Source organism: Vipera berus, assembly GCF_964194415.1.
Source record: "Vipera berus genome assembly, chromosome: 7".
In the NCBI taxonomy this organism is placed as follows: Eukaryota; Metazoa; Chordata; class Lepidosauria; order Squamata; family Viperidae; genus Vipera; species Vipera berus.
The window spans coordinates 62005344-62028194 of NC_138209.1; the positions used below are offsets into that span (position 1 = coordinate 62005344).

The 22851-nt window shown below is 37.4% G+C and overlaps 1 protein-coding gene across 2 annotated transcripts in view; it reads left to right on the forward strand.

Moving 5' to 3' along the window:
- GRIA2 (glutamate ionotropic receptor AMPA type subunit 2) overlaps positions 1 to 22851 on the forward strand; it is a gene marked incomplete at its 3' end in the record, with an annotated part of 119611 nt that overhangs the window by 43834 nt on the left and 52926 nt on the right. For both annotated transcript variants that reach the window (XM_081332755.1, XM_081332756.1), the window contains exons 6-11: positions 3968 to 4129; positions 12579 to 12746; positions 12980 to 13084; positions 13698 to 13808; positions 14715 to 14921; positions 15333 to 15703. In XM_081332755.1, coding sequence (XP_081188881.1) covers positions 3968 to 4129; positions 12579 to 12746; positions 12980 to 13084; positions 13698 to 13808; positions 14715 to 14921; positions 15333 to 15703 — 1124 coding nt within the window. The remainder of the gene's footprint in view (positions 1 to 3967; positions 4130 to 12578; positions 12747 to 12979; positions 13085 to 13697; positions 13809 to 14714; positions 14922 to 15332; positions 15704 to 22851) is intronic.

Consider the following 22851-nt stretch of genomic DNA (forward strand, 5'->3'; position numbering starts at 1 on the left):
CTAAATCAAGTAGCCTCTTTATTCTGGAGGATCACCCACTCTTTTAGCCAGAGCAAACAGCAAGCACTGAAATACAGTTTCAAATCTGGTAAACCCAACCCCTGTTTCCTTAATTTCTTTAAGTAGTTTATATCTAATTCTTGTTTTTTTTCTTTTCCCTTGCCATATAAACTTCGAAATATCCCTCTGCCATTGTTTAAAGAGAGTATCAGTTACAAGTATTAGTAACGTCTGAAACAGAAAAGCATCTTTGGTAAGACATTCATCTTAATTAAAGAAATTCTACCCAATAGTGATAAATACAGTTTATCCCATTTTAATAAGTCCTTTTTAATATCATTCAGATAGGCACATAATTATTTTGAAACAGTTGCATATTTGTGTTTGTCAGTATAATCCCCAAATATTTCACCTTTTTCTCAACCTTAAAACCAGACTTTGTAGCCAATATATCACCGTCCTGTGAGGTCATATTCTTAATCAGCATTGTTGTTTTCTGTTGGTTTATTTTTAAAACCCGTTAAGCCCCTAACTCATTTAATTTCCTCGTTAAATATTCTATATTATATTTGGATCTTGGAAGATTATAACCAAATCATCAGCAAATCCCCTTAATTTATAAACTTCCTTCTTGATACTTATACCTGTTATTTTCTCGTCTTACCAGATATCTCTGTTCAAAACTTCCAACACCAAAATAAATAACAAAGGAGACAAGGGACATTCTTGTATTGTACTCTTTTGAATTTCACATGAATTAGTTAAACCACCATTAATAACTATTTTTGCTTGCTGCGACATAGAAACAGCTTTGATCCCTTGGATAAAGTTTTCTCCAAAGTGCATTTCTTCCAGCATTTTAAGCATAAAAGCCCTATTTAGATTGTTAAAGGACTTTTCTGCATCTAAGAATATTAGAGCTGCCTATTTCTCATTATGATATTGTAAATATTCAATAATATTCAAAACAGTCCTCACATTATACCTTAACTGTCTTTTTGGTAGAAAGCCAGATTGGTCTTCATGGATATATATCTGTAAAATCATTTTTAATCTTTCTGCCAAAACTGTGGCAAACAGTTTATAGTCCTTCTTTAATAATGAAATTGGTCTGTAATTCTTTACCTTTGTAGCATCTTGACCTTCCTTCAGTAATAACACAAAATTGGCTTCTTTCCATGTTTGAAGTATCTTTCCCCTCATAATATATCATTCATTATATCCTCTAGTGGCTGAAGAAGTTCCTCTTTGAAGCATTTATAATATTGGCTTGTAAGGCCTATTGGATCTGGAGCTTTACCTGATTTCATTTTTTAATAGCTTCTGATATTTCAAAGATAGTTACTGGGTCATTCATAAGTTATCTCTGAGTTTATGAAAATTTAGGCAACCATTGTCTTAACAAATATTTGTCTATTTTAGACATATCTAACTCCTGCTTTTTATACAAATTGAAATAGAAATAATGAAGACTTTTTAATAGCCTCATTGTCTGTTATTACATTGTTGCTTTCACAGATTTTCTCAATCATTCTCTTTCCCCTTTCCTTTCTTAGTTTAAATGCCAACCATCTTCCTGGTTTATTTGCAAACTCAAAATGTCTTTGCTGCATATAATTCAGTTTTCTTTCTATTTCTTGAGCCTTGTTAATTGATGTTGTTGTAGTATATCTTTGATGTTGGCTTGTGCTCTTTGACCTTCTCCTCTTTTTGTATGTGCTTGTATGGTATGAAATCCCACAACATCCTCTCCAGATTAGCAAGCCACTTTTCTGTTTCTGAATGTAATTTAATATTGGTTCTATGCCAATTCTTTCTCTTATGGTCTCATTTCTGATTTTATCTCTTCTGGTCACTCCAGCTGCTTTCCTCAAACATCACATTTCCATGATGACTAACTTTTGTTTATGTTCTATTGTAAATGTCCATGTTTGGCACTGGTAACATGATGCTTCTTTGTGCTGATCATACTGCCTTATGTTGTAGGAGTGGAGCAAGCTGTCCTAATACTTGATTTGCCTTACTGCATCTTATGTTAATATCTTCATCCCTTTTACCATCTTATGTTAATATCTTCATCCCTTTTACCCTTTTGCCCTGTTCACCGCCCTGAGTCCTTCGGGAGAAGGGCGGTATACAAATTAAATTATTATTATTATTATTATTATTATTATTATTATTATTATTATTATTATTATTATTATTATTATTATTATTATTATTATTATTGTTGTTGTTGTTGTTGTTGTTGTTGTTGTTGTTGTTGTTGTTGTTGTTGTTATTATTATTATCTTTGGTGAATGTTGTTGAACTTTGATACTTGTTTTATGCTTATTCCTTTTATTGCTGTGTTTAGGGTATGCTTTTTTTCTTCCAATTGCCATTACTTTTGTTTTCTCTTTTTCTGATTCTCATATTATTTTTCTTGCGTTCATGGCCATAAGATATCATTGCAGCTTCTTAGCTGTACTTGCCTGATTATCTGCAAAGAGTAGTTGATATTATTTCCATTCTTGGGTCTGGCTTCTTCGCTTATGCTGTCAATGTAGGTGATAAATAATAATGATGATACTGTAGTACACATCCCTGTTTTATTCTATATGTTACTATGAAGGATTCTGATGTTCCTTGGTTTGTTTTGACTACACCTCTGCAATCACTCTATAAGTTTTTCATACCCTAATAAGATGTTCACGTACTCTGGATGGGATCTATTAAATGCTTTTTCTCAATCTACAAATGTGACAAAGAGATTCTTACTGTATTCCATGATCTTTTCTATTAGTTGTTTAAACACAAAAATTGCATCTGTGCAGTTTCTATTTTTTATAAAACCCATCTGCTCTTCTGCTAGTTGTGGTTCTATAACTGGTCTTAATCTTGTTTCTATTATTTTGGTGTACTTTTTCTCTACCTGTCTCAAGAGTGAGATGCCTTGATACTGCATGTATTTTCATTTCCTCGCCTTCTTTACTTGTTGCCAATTGGGAGGTGCAGTTAGTTGTGTCCATGCTGTGTTAAAGATTCTATGTAGAATCAAGATGTCACAATGCAAATTCTGTCCTTTCATGCCCGCATCGTGACATCACACTTAAGTACATGAATTTGTATTACAATATTGCAATGCTCTGTCATTTGTCCTCTCTTTGCCTTCCTTCTGTAAAAACTTACTTTTGAGGCTGTCCAAACTAACACACAAAGTATAACAACATTGTAAAGTGTATAAGGCTGCTTATCTGAGAAAAGTTTTTAAAAACATGAAAGTACTCTCATCTACAATGAAGAAGTAAAATTAATTCATATACAATACACCAATATGCAAGTGTATGTGTGTGTGTGTGTGTGTGTGCCCATGTATGTGTGTGTGTATTTATAACAAAGCCTATGGAAAAAGTAGAGTTTAAATTCCAGATTTGAAATTTTGGAGTACAGGTGGTTGTCAATTTATGACCATTTTTTTATGATTATTCAAAATTACAATGGTGACTTATGCCTGTTGGTGTGTCCCCAGGTTCACATGATTAAGGTTTCAATGCTTGGCAACCAGTTACATAATATCCATTATCAAGCTTCTGACAAACAAAGTCAATGGAGAAAGCTGGATTTTTTTAATGACTACAGCAAAAAAGGTCACAAAAATCTGGTGTGACTCATTTAATGGCAACATTGCTTAACAATGGAATTTACAGTCCCAATTATGATCATAAGATGAGAATTCCCTATATTTAGTCTATATCACTTGGAAGATCTACATCAAAATATAGGGCCTAAAAATCTTTCCAGCTGATAGATTGTAGGAGCTCTGGTTAAAGTGCATGACCAAAATTTATATTTTGTATTCTCTTTTTATTTAATTTAAATATCCAAGCCCTATGGATTCTAGGCTGCATACAGATGCAAAATATCCATAAAAACAGATAAAATATTGAACTATTCTGCAACTGAAATTTATATTTTCCATGCCCAGGGATTTACTGATGGAGATTTATCAAAAATACAATTTGGAGGAGCTAATGTGTCAGGATTTCAAATAGTGGACTATGATGATCCTTTGGTGTCAAAATTTATACAACGCTGGTCAACCCTGGAAGAAAAAGAATATCCTGGAGCTCACACTAGCACAATTAAGGTAGGTGATTTTCCTTTTATATCTGGAACAGTGTTTACTGATGGTTGTTTACTTAGAAATGAATTCTAAGGCACTGTTAAACAAAAGCATATTGCTTAGAACAGAGATCTCCAACCTTTCTCGGTGGGCCGGAGGAAAAAGGAGAGGGAAGCATTTTACGTGCATGCATACGCATACAAATGCAAGCATGCGCGACACTAGCAGTGCCCCATTTTTGCCATGTGATGCCCCGTTTTTGTCGCACGATGCCCTGTTTTTGCTGTGCGGCACCCCGTTTTCACAGTGCTAGCGTGATTGGGGTTGAGTGCGTGCACACACGTGAGCCCACTGGCCAGCCTGTTCCATGGCCTGGTGGCCAGCAGGCTACAGCCTGATAGTGGGCCGCAGCCCACAGGTTGGGAACCTGATGACTCCAGTTTTGGGATGGCTTCTGTACATGTGCTCATTTCTGTGACAACCATATATCAAAATAACAGTAAAGGTCACTGAGATAAAGATCCATCATGGTTATAGAAAGAAAAATAAATGGTCTTCAGAGATTTCTTTGAATCTTATTTATGTGGGCTTTAGACAGATTTCAAAAGATTTACTTCTCATTCCATCTTTCTTTTGGGTCTTATTATCTTAATGCTTAACTTTGTCTAAAGGTAGAAAAATCCTGCTAATTTGTAATTAGTATTACATGACATGTACCTCATAAATTATTTTATATTTGCCTCAAGTTTGCCATTATTCAGTACATGTATAAATGATCAAAGTAACAGCAGGAGAAATTGCCTCTCTCAGTGGTGTGTTCTGACACAATTTAGTTATTGACTAGCTCTGAATGGGCACTCTTAAATCATTTCAACAAATGATTACATTTGGAGAATTTTGACATATTCTCTATATGATCAATGAATATATTATCAAGAGAAGAAAACAGATGGGGGAAAATGTTTCTAAACATATCCATCCTATTCTGTAATAATTGCAGTTTTGATAGCTTTTCTGGAAAGAAATGGAACCCAAGTTCGTGTTTATGAGAAAATTCCTAAAATAAATATGATAGATCCAAGAGAGATTATAGAATGCACCTGAAGGAAATTGAGCTTGTGACTGCTGTTCAAGAATTATTAGCAAAAGAAACATTTGTTCTAAAAATATAAGGACAATGGAAAATAATCAATAATAAACAAAAGCAATTAAAAAGAAAGATAAAACTAAAGAAAATAAAATGTAAATACTTTGTTGCAGAACCATGCTGTTATCTTTCTCTATTTGCAAACTATCCTTACAGCTGCCTCCATCAAGATTGCCTTTTGTTCTTTGAACTTCATTTTTCTGTATATGAGGATCTCTTCAATTCCTTATAGCTACAACTTTCTCAATATTTATTCATTTATTTACTGAGACCTATATGCCATTCCAATTGTATGTGACTCTGAACAGGTTATACTTTCAATTATTTATTCTATGAATCGGTCCTCATTCATTCTTTTATAAGAAACCAGTTGAAAATGTTTCTTTTCTAATAATGGTTCACTTTTATACTGAATCTATGTTTATCTAGTATTCATTTATTTTGTTACCTTAAATCATGGTTTTAACAGTTTTTCAGCAACAAAAATAGATACTCAATTTATTTTTGTTTCTTTTAATGTATCCAACTCTTGCTTCTATACTGAAAAGTAGCAGAAATTATTATTATTATTTATTTATTTATTTTATTATATTTATATACCGCCCTTTCCCTGAGGAATAATAATAATAATAATAATAATAATAATAATAATAATAATAATAATAATAATAATAATAATAATAATAATAATAAAAAAGTTGGAAGGGACCTTGGAGGTCATCTACTCCAACCCCATGCTCAGGCAGGAAACCGTATACCATTTCAGACAAATGGCTGTCCAGTCTCTTCTTAAAAACTTCCAGTCTTGGAGCATTCACTGCTTCTAGAGGCAGGTTGTTCCACTGGTTAATTGTTCTAACTGTCAGGAAGTTTCTCCTTAGTTCTAGGTTGCTTCTCTCCTTGACTAGTTTCCATCTGTTGCTTCTTGTCCTGCCTTCAGGCGCTTTGGAAAATAGCTTGAATCCCTCTTCTTTGTGGCAATCCCTGAGATATTGGAACACTGCTATCATGTCCTCTCTCGTCCTTCTTTTCATTAAACTAGACATACCCAATTCCAGCAACCGTTCCTTATATGTTTTAGCCTCCAGTCCCCTAATCATCTTTGTTGCTCTCCTCTGTACTCTTTCTAGAGTCTCAACATCTTTTTTACATCGTGGTGACCAAAACTGGATGCAGTATTCCAAGTGTGGCCTTACCAAAGCATTGTAAAGTGGTATTAATACTTCACGTGATCTTGATTCTATCCTTCTGTTAATGCAGCCTAGCACTGTGTTGGCTTTTTTGGCAGCTGCAGCACAGTGCTGGCTCATATTTAAGTGATTGTCCACTAGGACTCCAAGATCCCTCTCACAGTTACTGCTATTGAGCAAGGTACCCCCAAATACTATACCTGTAGATTTGGTTTTTCTGGCCTAAATGTAGAACCTTACTTTTTTCATCACTGAATTTCATTTTGTTAGATAGTGCCTAGTGTTAAAGTCTGTCCAGATCGTCCTGTATCTTAAGCCTGTCTTCTGGAGTTCTTCTGGAGTGCTGGCTATTCCTGCCAGCTTAGTGTAGTTTGTAAATTTGATGAGTTCCCCATCTATCCCCTCGTCCAAATTGTTGATAAAGATGTTGAAGAGCATTGGGCCCAGAATAGAAGCCCTTCTTGCTTCTTTTGACAAATATTTATTCTTTAGAATAGATAGCATACTGAATATTATATTTCTATCAGAATTTGCATGATTTAAAATCCATCAATTTTCTGATATTTACTAAATATTTTCCAGAGTATACAAATTTTCATTTAGTTTCCACCATTTATATAGCTTGAAATGATTTGTACCATTATCTTTTCATAATTACTTTTGTTTTTAAAAAGTTATCTTTGCATCAAGTCATCTAACATTCACTGCAAATTGCTTCTATTCTTATCCAGCAATACAAAATCATCTGCAGGCAAAAACATTCTCAAATTTATATTTCAGTATTCTGATGACATGCAAATCTATGATGTGGCTCTCTGAATGGGTTGAGTACAGCGTGATATATTGAAAATGAATCCAGATAAGATGGATGAAGATGGGGTGACAGTAAGAGATATTCACTGTGAATAGTCCTAATTCCAGAGACATTATACATTCCCTATTCTGAATGGATTGCATTCTCCAGAAATAGCTAATATACAATTTGAAGGTATTTCTGAATCCAAATTTCCATCTCATAAATCTAGTGGCCAAAAATTCTCTTTATATGCTTCAGTTATGTACATTCCTTCTTGCAAGAAAATCACCTTAAAGCTTTGAATGTACATTCTATAGCTCTGTTATGTATTGCATTTGGGGGCAATTATATTAGAAACTAGAATTTCTCAAAGCAGAAGTGCTAATTATTCAACAACTAATTGGCATCGTACCTGAAAATTGCAAGACAAAGTGTCCATTAATAAGAATAGTGGGGGAAATGTCAGATTTAATTTTCATTGGGTAAAAAACAGAATTGTCTCCTTCTCAAGTATCCATCTTCATATTGACAGAAGGCAATTGACTGCTTTAGGTGACTTCACTATGGCATGCAATAAAGATTCTTATATTGCTGTGCTGAGTGCCTCAGTAGTTTCTGACAATTTCAGCCAGGGAGTTTGACAGCTGATTTTCTTCTCCTATTCTATAAAAGCAGAAAAAGTGTCTTTGTATTCTTGCTTCAAACATTTAACCAAAATTGTACCACAATAGCAATAGTAATGGTAGCAGTTTGGTGCTGGAGCCCTACTTCATTTCCAGATATGTATGGCAGAATTCCAATCAATTGTACAACTCTTCTCTCACAAAGTGAACATTATAATTTTTTTCTTAGGATTTCTTAGTCCTCTAAATCCAACAAATGTCCTGATATCTATAGGAGCTTCAAGTAAGCCAAAAACCTCTTCAGGACCGTTTAGATTGGGCTCCAACGTCCTACTATTTTTCTGCTACCTTCCATGTCTAGGAAGACCTTGCATCACTGTTGGAAATCACATCTGGTTTCAGCCTACTATTCCCCCTCTCTGTGACTATGTAAGGAAACAGATCTCAAATTTATTGGACCATTTCATATGGTGACTCATGTTAGTCTAGTAATAGTTAACTTGCAGCTGAAAACCAAGGATTGACCCAGTTTTACACTTTTCTCAGTTGTTTTCAAAGTCTTGCCTTGCTCCATCTGTATGTTGGCTTTATGTCACCTTGTGAGGTAGGCCATGCAGGAATCACAGCAGATGAACTAATTCACTGTCCTTTGTGTGCCTGGAGGTGGTCTGAATGGGGGACAAGAGGCTTTTGCTGAATCCTGGTAAGACCAGTGACTTTGCATGCATGGAGCTTCTGGCTCTGGGACCTCTTTAACATCTTTACTTCTGTAGGAGGTTGCACTACCCCAGATAGACCCAGGGTCCAGTCTGGGGATTCTCTTGGACTTGTAATTCCTGGTTGACAGAAGGTGGCAGTTGTGGCTAGAAGAGCCTTTGCAAAAACTTTGTATTGTGTGCCAGTTGTGCCCTTTCCTGGATCAGGAATCCCTTCACTCATTCACTGAAGCCCTGGTCATCTCTTGTTTGAACTACTTGGACTACTGGAAAATGTTCTACAGGGAGCTACCCTTGAAGAGTAAGTGGAAGCTTCAGCTGGTGCAGAATGCAGCTTCATGGACAGTTCTTGGAGCTCCTAGGGTGGCCTCTGCTACACCGCTGTTTCAGTTTGCTTCTGGATCCAATTCAAGATGTTGATTATCACCTTTAAATTCCTTCTTGATATGGATCCAGGCTATCTGAGAAACTAGCTCACCCTGATGGTGATGGTGAAAGGGCACGCTGTGGAGCCGGTCAGCTAAGAAATTTCATCTGGCAGGTCCAGAAGAAGAGTTTTTCTTGCCATGACTCCTCCCTCTGGAACATCATGCCCCCTGATGTGAGATCCACACCAACCCTTTTGGCCTTCCAAAAGGCCATGAAGAATGACTGCATCTATTAGCCTGGGGCCCCAATGTGGGCCTGATACTTTGGAGGTGGCTAATAGAGTAGATAACACCCCACCTCCTCCCTATGCACACTTTACTCCTTCCTTCTCTACCTTGCTTTATTTCAAGGTAGTTTTATTTAAATTGGATTTTTAAATTTAAGATCTTTATTTATTATTTTAATGTTTTATAGGTGCACTTTACTTGAAGGTCTGTAAGTCACCTAGAGTCACATTTGGTGGGAGGAGTAGCATACACAATAGAGATAGATAGATAGATAGATAGATAGATAGATAGATAGATAGATAGATAGACCTACATTATGGTAAACCTACATTGCAAGTCTGAATTTATCTTCCTTCATCTCCTTGACAGGCCAAGAAACTAAAGAGGGTCTTTTCTGAGCCTCTTGTCCTTCCCACATTCCTGCTGTGGGAAGGACTGCTAAGTTGCCTTTTATCTGACTGTTCCTTTGGTTGTGTCTCTTCCCATGTATCCCAAGGTCATTCCCACATACCAATGCAATTTTTGTTATCTTATTGGATAGTGAAGAGTCATTTGAGTGTATTCTGCATTTTTGGCATAAAGAATAGCTTGGGTATTTGATTCATTGGAAAAGTCATTGGGAACCAGCCTTTGCAGCATATTTTTCACTGAAGTACATGTCCCCACTCCTTCAAGACTTACGTAATTGGTGTTTTTGAGTCTGGGATGGGTAATGGCCATTTTATTTTAGTGGAAAAACAAGATTTAGTGTTGATGAGCTTCAGGCTAATAACAATGTTCATAAAATATCAACACTTAATAATAACAGTAAAGAAGAACTGATAATCACTCAGCTCATATTATAGAAATTATTGCATATTCCATAGAATTCATAGATAATCTACAAAATAGCTAATAGTGTAGGTAGTATATTTAACAGAATAACAGAGTTGGAATGGACCTTGGAGGTCTTTTAGTCCAACACCCTGCTATATCATTTCAGACAAATGATTGTGTAATCTTTTCTAAAAAAATAACCTCCAGTGTTGGAGCACCTACATTTTTTGGAAGTAAGTTGTTCCACTGATTATGTAATGGATGGCCCAGGAGTCAGCCCAGACAATGAAGAAAAGCTGGATTCAGGAACTTTGAATGGTGGCATGGAGGCGTGTTTGGAAAACATGGGGGGCTCTTAACCTAGAGGGGATGGGCAAGAGGAGGAGGTGAAATCAGGAACCTCAGAAGGGCTAGAGGAGCAACCGGACTGGCTAACAGAAGAAGACATGAAACACAGCAGCAGCCAGGACGCTCTGAAGACCATCCAAAAGCAGAAAGTGGAGAAGTCAGTGATGAGGAGAAATTGCCTCCACTGGATCACAGGGCATGCAGGGCTGAGAGAATGGAAGCTCAACAGAGATCAGGAAGGCTACTTGTGAGGAGGCAGTCTTGCCTCTCCTAATGAGTTGCATTGGTTAACAGCTCTTTAGCTCAACAAATGGAGCAAAGTGATGCTGGAGACAACTGATCCGTTTCTTGCCACGCGCTTGCTTAGCCATCATGGTTCTTGCCGGGTCATCTGATTCTTGCCATAGATTGAAACCTTGACTATGAACTGGATCTGGACTTTGCCTTTGTGTTCAGACCATGGACTTGTCTTTTAACTTCAAACCTGGTAGGTGACTTTAGAGACTTGCTATGCGTTTCTGAACTGGCCTTGGATTAATTGAGTTTCGTGCTGATTCCTGCATGGGGTGACTCCTGGGAAATAATATTCAGGGCTAGCAAAGCCTCAATAAAGATTTTAAACCCATGTGATGTGTGCCTGTGTGAGCAGGACAGCACAGATTAATTGTTCCAACTGTCAAGAAATTTCTCCTTAATCATAGGTTGGTTCTCTCCTTGATTAGTTTCCATCCATTGTTTCTTGTCCTGCATTCAGGTGTTTGGAGGATAGGTTGACCCGTCTTCTCCTAATAAGTCTAATTGCATAGCATGGCAACAACTCTCCATCTTTATAGACAGAATGTTTTGTATCTTCTTCATAATAGAACCCAGAACTTTCTGCTTGTAAATTGTATTCTCAAATTTTAAGTAATGAACTGTAGGGCACTAACTTGGCAGTTCACAGAAGCTTTCACTTCTACAGGCACAGTTGCCAGGAAGTGCTCCACAGAACAGATCTCTTATTTCTGAGGTTGCCAGCCAGAGAGGCTGCCAAAAGCTCAAGATACTAAATACTTAGATCAAGGCATATTAGCCAAAAAGTTCATGAGACTCTACACTGAAACTGAAAGTTTATTAAAATGCCAAAGTGGATTTGTACTTGTTTCTCCTAAATTCTATGACTATTTTGTGCTGGGTCTATTATGTGAGACAAATCTTCATACTATTACCATTACCTCATATTCCATAATGTATCATTGAATCCACATTTCAGTTTTAGGTCTAGAGAGCATGGTTGTCCACTGCATATAAATAAAAAACTTCTTTAATCTTGCGGGGCTATATTATTAGTTGTCCAGGGCTGCATTTGTTCCCCGGGGAGAGACATCTGTTTAAAGGTTCACCCTGAGGAGCAGTTGACTATTCACTCATTGCAATTGTTTTTCAGAGAAATTGCAACTGTTTTGTGATTTTAAATAGACACAGTTTCATGCATCCTGATAGCTTAACTTTGATGATACAAGGACTCTTGTAATATTTTTGACATATATTCCAAGAAATAAAAAATAATATCAATCTTTTTCATGTGGTATTAAATATGTGGATTCTTCATTCTTTGACTAAAACATGATTAAATTTCAAACGAATAATTATATTACAGTATGCTTTAATTTAAGGGATTTATTCAATAAATATATTATTTTTGTGAAAAGATGTTAAATAATTAAACCAGGTCTCTGTTATACCATACAAACAGTTGTAGAAAGTCTATTTCAATCAAAAATATAATACTTTATTTTAAGCAGAGTTCAGCTTTCTCCTACACAGACAACTGTCTTTCCAAAAGAAATTTTTATTTTTTTAAATTTTTGTCAGGTGGATTATATAAAAGTATATTAGAACATCTCAACATTAATATTCTATGTAGTGAGAGCATATTTTAAATGGAAGCTGTTGGAAGCCAAGCAGACACTTTAATGCAACTCATTCTTACATGCAATTAAGTTAGATTGTATTGTGGAAAAAATGCAATCAAGAGATGTTGATATTATTTTAATTATTTTTTGCATTACAAATTAGCATTACAAATCAGCATTCCTTAACCTACAGTATATTTATGTTTTTTGCTTTATTTACTTAATAAATAAATACCATTGATTCAATTTCACTAAATATATTTCAAATACATCTGCTTCTTTTCAGTACACATCAGCTCTTACTTACGATGCTGTTAAAGTAATGACTGAAGCATTCCGAAACCTGCGTAAACAACGGATTGAAATTTCTAGAAGAGGAAACGCTGGTGATTGTCTTGCAAACCCGGCAGTGCCTTGGTCTCATGGTGTAGAAATAGAAAGGGCGTTGAAACAGGTAGTCTTTCTAGAACTTATGTAGATATTTTCAATTATCTGGGGAAGTCTTCAATTGCACTTCATTTTACATATAAAAACCTTAGATTATTATATTATTATTTTTGGGAGAACTTCTTAGCAATACATAAAATAACTATTCTTTGTCTATACGCACAGTAAATAAATAAATAAATTTCATATGTTTATTTGTTGTACTTTAGTATGCTTTTCATTTTTTTTTACTTCATATAGGTTCAGGTAGAAGGCTTAACTGGAAATATAAAGTTTGATCAGAATGGAAAGAGAATTAATTTTACGATAAATGTCATGGAGCTGAAAAGTACTGGTCCTCGGAAGGTAAATTTATGATAAATAGAAAGTTATTTCTACATTCTTTCTAAATAGTACAGGAAAAGTAAATATATTAAAATGTAGTGTATGATACAAGAAATTTCATTAATGTTATGTTTATAAATTCCTTAGGATTCTTTTTAAAATGCTGCATGTTTGAAATAAAAAATATAAATCATACTATAATTACTATGATTTCTAATCATATATATTTTACTTTGAAACTAAGGTGTTTTGCTACAGAATTCTTTAACTTTTGCTTGGTTATATTAAATAATGAGTACAATGTATAATTAATGATCCATGAACCTTTGTGCATAAATTAACACTTTAACTGAAATTCAAGCGCCATGGAAATTTTAATTTGGGAATAGTAAAATGCATTTTTCTCCCTTCAGTGGTAAATTGAATCCTACAAAAATTATCATTGTTCTCATAATTCTTTGATGACTCTCTATATTGCTATTTCAAACACCACACAAAATATTTTGCAGCAAATATATAGAAATCACCACTTCTTGAGTATATCCAATAGGCTTGAATATGATATGGGATTGTAATTTGTCAAAAAATACAAAAAATATTTATTCATTTGAATACAATTTACCACTATTTTCAGATTGGATATTGGAGTGAGGTGGACAGAATGGTTGTGAATCCCTTGGATGGTCTCTCTGGCAATGATACCTCAGGATTAGAAAATAAGACTATTATTGTCACCACTATTTTGGTAATTAAGCATATTTTTTGTGACATGGATTCTCTAAGTTGTCATCTTATTATTCATTCTCAGTCTATGTTGGTATAGATAATCACTATCTGGTTTTTTCCCCATGAATGTGTAAAAATTAAGAAATACTGTTTATAACTTCAAAATCTCTTCAAGTGTTTTTTCAGATTTATCAGCATTTTGAAATGTATCACTATTTTTATTTTCCATAAATGGCAATTATTGTGGTAGATGTACTTTTAAAATATTTAAATCAAAGACAGAAAATGAGAATGAAACCAGTTTCAAGGAAGGGTTTTTTATTTTTTTTAACCACAGCCATTTACAATTTTCCACTAAACTAAGACTTTATCAATATAAAGTTACAATATTATAGAAATTTAAGAATGCCTTATTGTTTTCCTAGTAAGCTAACAATTGTATGAAGTTGTTCATTCAAGGCATAACTGTTCTGGATTATATACTAAAGGCATCAACATTTTATCAACTGTTTTGGTGGTGGTAAGATTCTTTTGACAGTTCTATGTTTATTATAAATCTATATAATCAATTTTGGTTTGGTGGGACATGAAAAATATAAAACATTATTAAATATACATGAATATTCTGATATATTATTTTGAAAGCTTAAAAAATAAAATGTGTTTAAAATGTTCTTGTTACAGTGATTCCACTAATGCTAATAAAAATTATGAATTTGTTTTTTAAAAAATAAATCCCTCTACCTGTAAGGCATTATACAACTGTAAAAAATGTTACTGTGGTAATTGATAAATAAATAATCCTGAACATTTATGAAAAAAGTTTTTTTTCTTATTTACTTATTGTGCTTCAAAAGGTATATAACAACTAGGCAACTAATTTGATAGCTTTATTAACCAGCTAAAGCCAAGTTTCTCTGTACAGGAATCCCCATATGTCATGATGAAGAAAAATTTTGAATTACTTGAAGGAAATGAACGATATGAGGGCTACTGTGTGGACTTAGCTGCAGAAATTGCCAAACACTGTGGGTTCAAGTACAAACTCACAATTGTTGGGGATGGCAAGTATGGGGCCAGGGATGCAGAAACAAAAATCTGGAATGGAATGGTTGGAGAACTTGTTTATGGGGTAAGAGCCAATTTTAACCATTGCAAGTATTTGATTAATGAAGATAAGTTCAGTACCTGTTAATATGGCAACTGCAATTCACTTGGATTAGAGCAAGGTCACATATTTTAGAAAACAGGTAATTACAAATGTATTTCATCATTTTTTCCTACAAAAGTTCCTAAATGTAGGGGATAAAAGTTGTGTTCCACCAATGTTCATAGTATGATTATGAAAAACTGCCCTCCTATATGATGAAACTTGGATATGTATCAGTAACAAGAATATTGAGGCAGATTGGCTTAGTTGATGCTAGCATTGAAATGGTTATTGTCTTTTCCCTTGACATTGTATTATTCATTTGCAATGTACAAAAACAATGAAGCCATTCTCTTGTTAAATACTTTATTATTTGTTTTGCTTCCATTACAGAAAGCTGATATTGCAATTGCTCCATTAACTATAACACTGGTGAGAGAAGAAGTGATTGACTTCTCAAAGCCTTTTATGAGCCTCGGGATATCTATAATGATCAAGAAGCCACAGAAGTCCAAACCAGGAGTGTTTTCCTTTCTTGATCCCTTAGCATATGAGATCTGGATGTGCATTGTTTTTGCCTACATTGGGGTCAGTGTTGTTTTATTCCTGGTCAGCAGATTTAGCCCTTACGAGTGGCACACTGAGGAGTTTGAAGATGGAAGAGAAACGCAAAGTAACGAATCAACTAATGAATTTGGGATATTTAATAGTCTCTGGTTTTCCTTGGGTGCCTTTATGCAGCAAGGATGCGATATTTCGCCAAGGTTGGTTACACGCCTGTCTCAGCTTTGTGCATTTTGGTCTCGTTAAGGATATTTATGGTGCCTATAGATTCACTTTAAATAAATACTGGCTGCTGACAAGTTTTCCAAAATCATCTGCAGCATTTACTAAAACGATCAGTTCGTGATGCAGGCAGAAGACAGTTCAATCGATTTGTTCCTAACATACATTGTTCTTCATCTGGTGGACTTATATGCACCATGCAGAGGCTGCAAAATGCATAAGGTTTCTCTCATTTTCTGCCTTCTTGGAGGGGTACCGTGTTTTTGCTGCATATTCCCATTTACAGTCAAAAGTGCACTGATTTCACAGATGCTGTAATGGGAAAAAGGATAGCATGTTGTTCATGATAAATGAGAATGGTTGTTGTCACAAAAATACCTCTTGTGCCATCTAGCACATGAATTCCCTTTCTCCTTTCAGCAAAACCACTAGGGTTTAAACAAGAAAAATCTTTTTTGTAACTTAATGATCTTTGGAACCAATTACAGCACACATGACAAGAGTAGTTGTTTTGCAGGAAATTTCCTATTGATTTCCAAACATAAATTCAGATAGATGTTTATTTTATGAACCATACTATGCTCATATTTGTTTTATTTCTTTCCACAGTTTTACCAACTTTTCCATTTCCTTCATGCTTTGGCTGAAACTCAACAATTCTAATGGGGCACACATCACATTCTGATGGGGCTGCAGCATATTGAGTACGGACATTATTTCAGAACTGAAATTAAGTCTGTCCCTAAGAATTGCTAGGATGAGCTTTTGTTAGGGTTTCACTATTATAACTGACCTATTATGTTTGCCTTTCAGAAAAAAGATCAGATACCATGAAGAGAATTTCTCTTTTGCATATTCTACTTCTTTCAGGTTATAGGAACCTACAACCTTAGCACTGAGTTATATCAAGGAACATAAAACACAAAGGAATTGTCTGAATAATCTAAAGAAATTTGGGGAAAAATATTGTGGATGATGATGATGATGAAGTTATCCATTCAGTCGTGTCCAACTTTTGGCAATTCTGTGGGCCAATTCTTCTGATCTTGTACTGCTTTTTTGAATTTCTCTGTGCTCTGGCTGGTGTCAGCTATGATGGTGTCCAGCCACTGTAATGCTAACTAGGAAGTATTTCCAAAGTGTGGTTTAGTTATTTAGTTGCTATCTATACTATACTACTCTGCTAGACATCACTTCCTCTGGATTGTCAGTAAATGCTTCTTCAAGTTCTTTTAAGATTATCTTTGTGTTATCAGAGACAGTATTTAGCCACCTTGCTTTCTACTGGCTTTTTAATTGATCGTTTTCCATTTTTCCAACCATTAGGATCTTCTCCGCTGACTATTGTCCATATATTATATATTTCCTATGCAAAATATTCAAATTTTCTCAACAGTATCTTCAGAACTACAGTTCAGAGTCACCAGGCATTTTTTATCATTCAGCCATTCTGATGAACCAGTTTTCAGAGATGTATCTTACAACTGATTTAACTTCTTATCTGGCCATTTATACGTGGTTGGCATTTTCTATTGACATAATCTTGGGGGGGGGGGATACACACACACACACACACACACACACACACACACACACACACACACACACACACACACACATATATATATATATATATATATATATATATATATATATATATAAAATGTAAAACAAAATTACAAGGAAAAAGCAAACATAAAGCAAAAAAGAGCAAAGATGTCAAAGAACCAGATGGGAACAAAGAAAAAGGAAAAAAAAGATTCAATTGCAAAAAGCCTGGGCAAAATACCAGTTCTTCAAGATCATTTGGAACACCAGTAGGAAACGAACTGTTTAAACCTCTTGGGCAACTTTATTCTAGAGGGCAGTTGTTTCAGAGAAAGTGCACTTCGCTTGTTTAATTGAAGGAGCCTGGAGCATGCCAAATCTGTTAGATCAGGTTGACCAGGCAAATATTATGGAAGTCTCTAATGCAGAATGTTTGTGTGTGTGTGTGTGTGTGTGTGTGTGTGTACGTGCGCGCACGTGTGTGTGTGTGTGTGTGTGTGTGTGTGTGTGTGTGTGTGTTTGTAAGATTGACAGAGAGGGTCTTAGGGCAGCTTTTTCATTGCCTTCTTTCATCTTTACCAAGATATTTCTTATGTCTTCCTCACTTCCAGGCATCAAATTCTTCCAGCAATTTTAATTTCTAGTTCAGCATTTTGTACAATATATTCTGTATGAAAGTTCAATAAAAAATGACTATACAGTATATAACCATTGTGTACTTCTTTCCAATATGATACCATCTGGTTGCCCAGATTTCATTCCAAATCTTAAAACAGATCATGATTTACATAATTAAAAATCTTTATATAATCAATAATAATAATCAATAAAGCAAAAGAAGTTGTGTTTTTGCCTTTTCCATCAATTATCAGATGTTGAGCAACATGATCTGGGAGACCCTGGCCTCTTATGAATGCAATTTCTGCATCTGACACTTCTCTGTCCACCACTGTTGAACAATGGGTTCTTGTGAGAGGGTTCAGTGTGAGAGGTCTTTCTTAATACTGGAATATAACTTTATCTTTTCCAATCCCTTGGCCACTGCTGTGTTATTCTTACCTGATTAAAAATTTTAAGTAGCACTTTAACTGCATCATCTTGTAAAAATTTGAACTGTTTGCTGATATTTAATCAATTCCTGCAGCTGCTAGCAATATTTTTTATACCCCATTTAATTTCACTTTTCAGAATATCTGTCTCTAGTTCGTTGATCAAATTTTCATACATTCAGTCATTAGGAATCCATTTTATACAATTCTTCCCTATACCCATGTATTATTTATGTTTTCTTTTTCCAGCAGATCTTTGCCTGTGTCTTTTATCATGCCCATTTTTGCAGTAAGAAGGCTCCTGTTCATTCAGATATTATATTCAGATTTTTTTGCATTGCATATTTAGATGCAACCTCTTGTATTTCTTTGCTCTTCTTTGGAAAGGTGTGTCACATGGATATGCAGCAAGCAAGATTTCATCAAAAAGGTGCAAAGTATGTTGTGATGTCACAGTGCAAGCTCTGGTCCTTATGTACCTGAGTGCAGTGTTGTGTGGCAAGTAACAAGGCTTTGCATTGTGATTTCTCAAAACATGTTTCATTATTGGCCATTCTTACATCATTCTGCACACACTAGTGTTCAATATTTACCTGGGCAAATTTTCTCTGTTGCCCTTTGCTTTCTATCAGTCTTCTACTATTTTCCAATATTAATAGCAGTCATTTTATCTTTTTATTTTTACATTTTGGAATATTTTTGTTTGCTTCACCTTTAATTATGGCATCATTTTCAGTTCAGAGTTTTTCAGCTACTATGTTTATCAAATATAATCCATTAAATCTAAACCTCTATCACTTAAATATATGGAATACGACATTGTTCATATATTTTAAATCTTATTAGTTTCTTTATTTGATTTAATTTAATCTGAAATTTTGTAAGGAATTCCTTCTTTGTTTGCAGAGTATATAGAGAACTGGATTTTGGTATTATACAGTACATGAAGTCCACATATAAATTGTCTTTTAAAATATTAGAAAGATTTACTTGGCAGAAGTTGACGGAACTCTGGTTGTCTGTTTTCTTTTCTTTTATACACCGAAGCAAAATATTCCAATCATTCCCAACGCATTCCAGTTGGGAGGAGTTTTTATATGTGTGTGTGGTGGGGCTGTATACATGCATTGTCAACAAGGGGCTGTAGGTTGTCATAGAACTGGTATCTACATCTTCTGCAGCTGTGCTTTGAATATAGACTTGGAGTTCTCTAATTCGGTGACTTGTGTCATGTTTTAGAATTATATCTCAGCCGTGGTATTGATACCCATTTGTTCATAAAGGCAACTATTCCATTTATTGTTTACACTAGAATATCTATTCTTTTGATATAAAATAAGCCACCTGGGTCTATTTCACTTAGAAAATTCTGAGAATGTTAACGCTTGAATTCTTGCTCCAATAACATCAATTTTGCTTCAGTTCATTTTATATATTTATTTGTTTTTAAACCTGTATGCTGCTTGACTCTCAAGGACTTCATGGTTTTGACATTCCATATTTTTGCAGCATTTTTTTTTTCATTTGCTTCTAGTATCATAAAGCATTTAAATGTCTTTTTGGCTTTAATCAAGATGTATCATAAAAACTAAAGCTACTCATATGTACTCTCTCTCTTACCTCATTATCTTTTGGATGGGAGAAATCTTCCTCCAAGATCATGTTAACATTATCTTGATGATATATATCCATTTCACTTTCTTGGCACAATTCTGAAGTGGTTTGAGTGATGTCCTTCTCCAGTGGAGTGTATTTAATTTGATTCCTTACCTATGCCTGTCATGGGTTACATTTCTGGGAATATATATTAGTATAGTTAATAATATCATTGAAATGCATAAACCTCCTTTCCACTATAAGATCTTTCCATGAATGGGCTTTTTGAAATATTGTGGATTGTTTTTTACAGTGGATACAGTGAATATTATATACCGTATATACTTGAGTATAAGCCGACTCGAGTATAAGCCGAGACCCCTAATTTTACCCCCAAAAACTGGGAAAAGTTCTTGACTCAAGTATAAGCCGAGGCTGGGATCCGCCGAGTGGCTTTCAGCACTGGAGAAAATGCAAAATCGCTCGAGACCAAACTCGAAGGAATCAGCTGCCGGTGGGAGCGAGGCGATCCGTGCGGTCCCGTGACAGCCAGTCGGGCAAGCAACGCGAAGAGCGGCAGGGCTTTATTTTTGCACCGTGGAGCTCCCCCTCCCCCTCCCCCTCCTCCCAAACTCCCCCTCTCTCCCCCTTCCCCCTACTTCCCAGAGCTGAATACAGGGTATTAACCGGCGGCGGAGGCTTGCAGAACGGCGGATCGAGCCTCTGTCGCCGGCGGCTGGATCCGCGCTCCGCAAGCCTCTGCCGCCAGCGGAGGCTGGATCCGAGCTCCACAAGCCTCTGCCGCAAGCCTCTGCCGCCGGCGGTTCCAGCCTCCGCCGGCGGCAGAGGCTTGCGGAGCGCGGATCCAGCTGGCGGCAGAGGCTTGCGGAGCGCGGATCCAGTGGGGGGGGGAAAGCCCTTTAGCAGGATTTGCCTGCATGCCGGCGGAGGGTGGATCCGCGCTCCGCAAGCCTCTGCCGCCGGCTGGATCCACGCCCTGCCGCCGGCAGAGGCTTGCGGAGCGCGGATCCAGTGGGGGGGAAAAGCCCTTTAGCAGGATTTGCCTGCATGCCGGGCGCGGATCCAGCCGGCGGCAGAGGCTTGCGGAGCGCGGATCCAGTGGGGGGGGGGGAAAGCCCTTTAGCAGGATTTGCCTGCATGCCGGCGGAGGGTGGATCCGCGCTCCGCAAGCCTCTGCCGCCGGCTGGATCCACGCCCTGCCGCCGGCAGAGGCTTGCGGAGCGCGGATCCAGTGGGGGGGGAAAAGCCCTTTAGCAGGATTTGCCTGCATGCCGGGCGCGGATCCAGCCGGCGGCAGAGGCTTGCGGAGCGCGGATCCACCCTCCGCCGGCATGCAGGCAAATCCTGCTAAAGGGCTTTTCCCCCCCACTGGATCCGTGCTCCGCAAGCCTCTGCCGGCGGCAGGGCGCGGATCCAGCCGGCAGCAGAGGCTTGCGGAGCGTGGATCCACCCTCCGCCGGCATGCAGGCAAATCCTGCTAAAGGGCTTTCCCCCCCCCACTGGATCCGCGCTCCGCAAGCCTCTGCCGGCGGCAGGGCGCGGATCCAGCCGGCGGCAGAGGCTTGCGGAGCACGGATCCACCCTCCGCCGGCATGCAGGCAAATCCTGCTAAAGGGCTTTTCCCCCCCACTGGATCCGCGCTCCGCAAGCCTCTGCCGGCGGCAGGGCGCGGATCCAGCCGGCGGCAGAGGCTTGCAGAGCGCGGATCCACCCTCCGCCGGCATGCAGGCAAATCCTGCTAAAGGGCTTTTCCCCCCCACTGGATCCGCGCTCCGCAAGCCTCTGCCGGCGGCAGGGCGCGGATCCAGCCGGCGGCAGAGGCTTGCGGAGCGCGGATCCACCCTCCGCCGGCATGCAGGCAAATCCTGCTAAAGGGCTTTTCCCCCCCCACTGGATCCGCGCTCCGCAAGCCTCTGCCGCCAGCTGGATCCGCGCCCTGCCGCCGGCAGAGGCTTGCGGAGCGCGGATCCACCCGCTTTGTGTTACCTGCCATGAAACCAGTCCTTGCAGGCGTCGCACTCTATCATGAAGCGGGTTACATCGTAGGGCAGCCAGGCAGCGGAAAGAAGCAGGCAGGCAGGGCGCGGAGGTCCGGAGACCTGCCGACGTTTGGGGAGGTTTGGGGAGGTGTGCGCGCACCTCCCCAAACCTCCCCAAACTTCGGCAGGTCTCCGGACGGCGGCGGCTTGGGAGAGGTGCGCGCGATCCCGGAAGCACCGAAGCCTCGGCCGCGTGCAAGTCCTCGGTAAGTTCTTTTTTTTGTTCACTGGAGTATAAGCCGAAGTGGATTTTTTCAGCCCAAAAAGTGGGCTGAAAAATTCGGCTTATACTCAAGTATATACGGTATTCAAGATTTTATGATCTGAGATTAAGGAAAAATTGAAGTTTGGTAAAATACATGTAGGAATGAAAATTTGTAAAAATGTTTTTATTGCACTTGAAAATATAATTGCATTCTGTAGAGGTTCTGTAGAGTCTTGGTCACTTAGATAAATGACCTTAAAGAGCATTGGTCATCAGAAGGCAATTGAATACATTCTTTCCATTATGTTGAAATACTTTGAATTCAAACTTTTCTCACTTTGAAACATCAAAATCAGCCTGTTTTGGGAGAAAACAACTATACTTAATTCCAAATGAGCTTTTTTGATGATTTTGGAAGTACCTTGCACATAAAACAAACAAACCAATATATACTCACAATACAACACTTGAGCGCAAAGCCACTCCCAAAATTCTCAAATCAGCGTATTTTATATTTTGCACAAGTTTTGCACAAGAAACGGGCTGATCTGAACTCAAAACAGTTTATATAAATTATGTTATTTAATGGAAATATTATATGCAAATCTGTGACCTCCTTTGACCCTTTGTAGAGAAATCATCATCATCGTCATTTAAATATTCAGCCT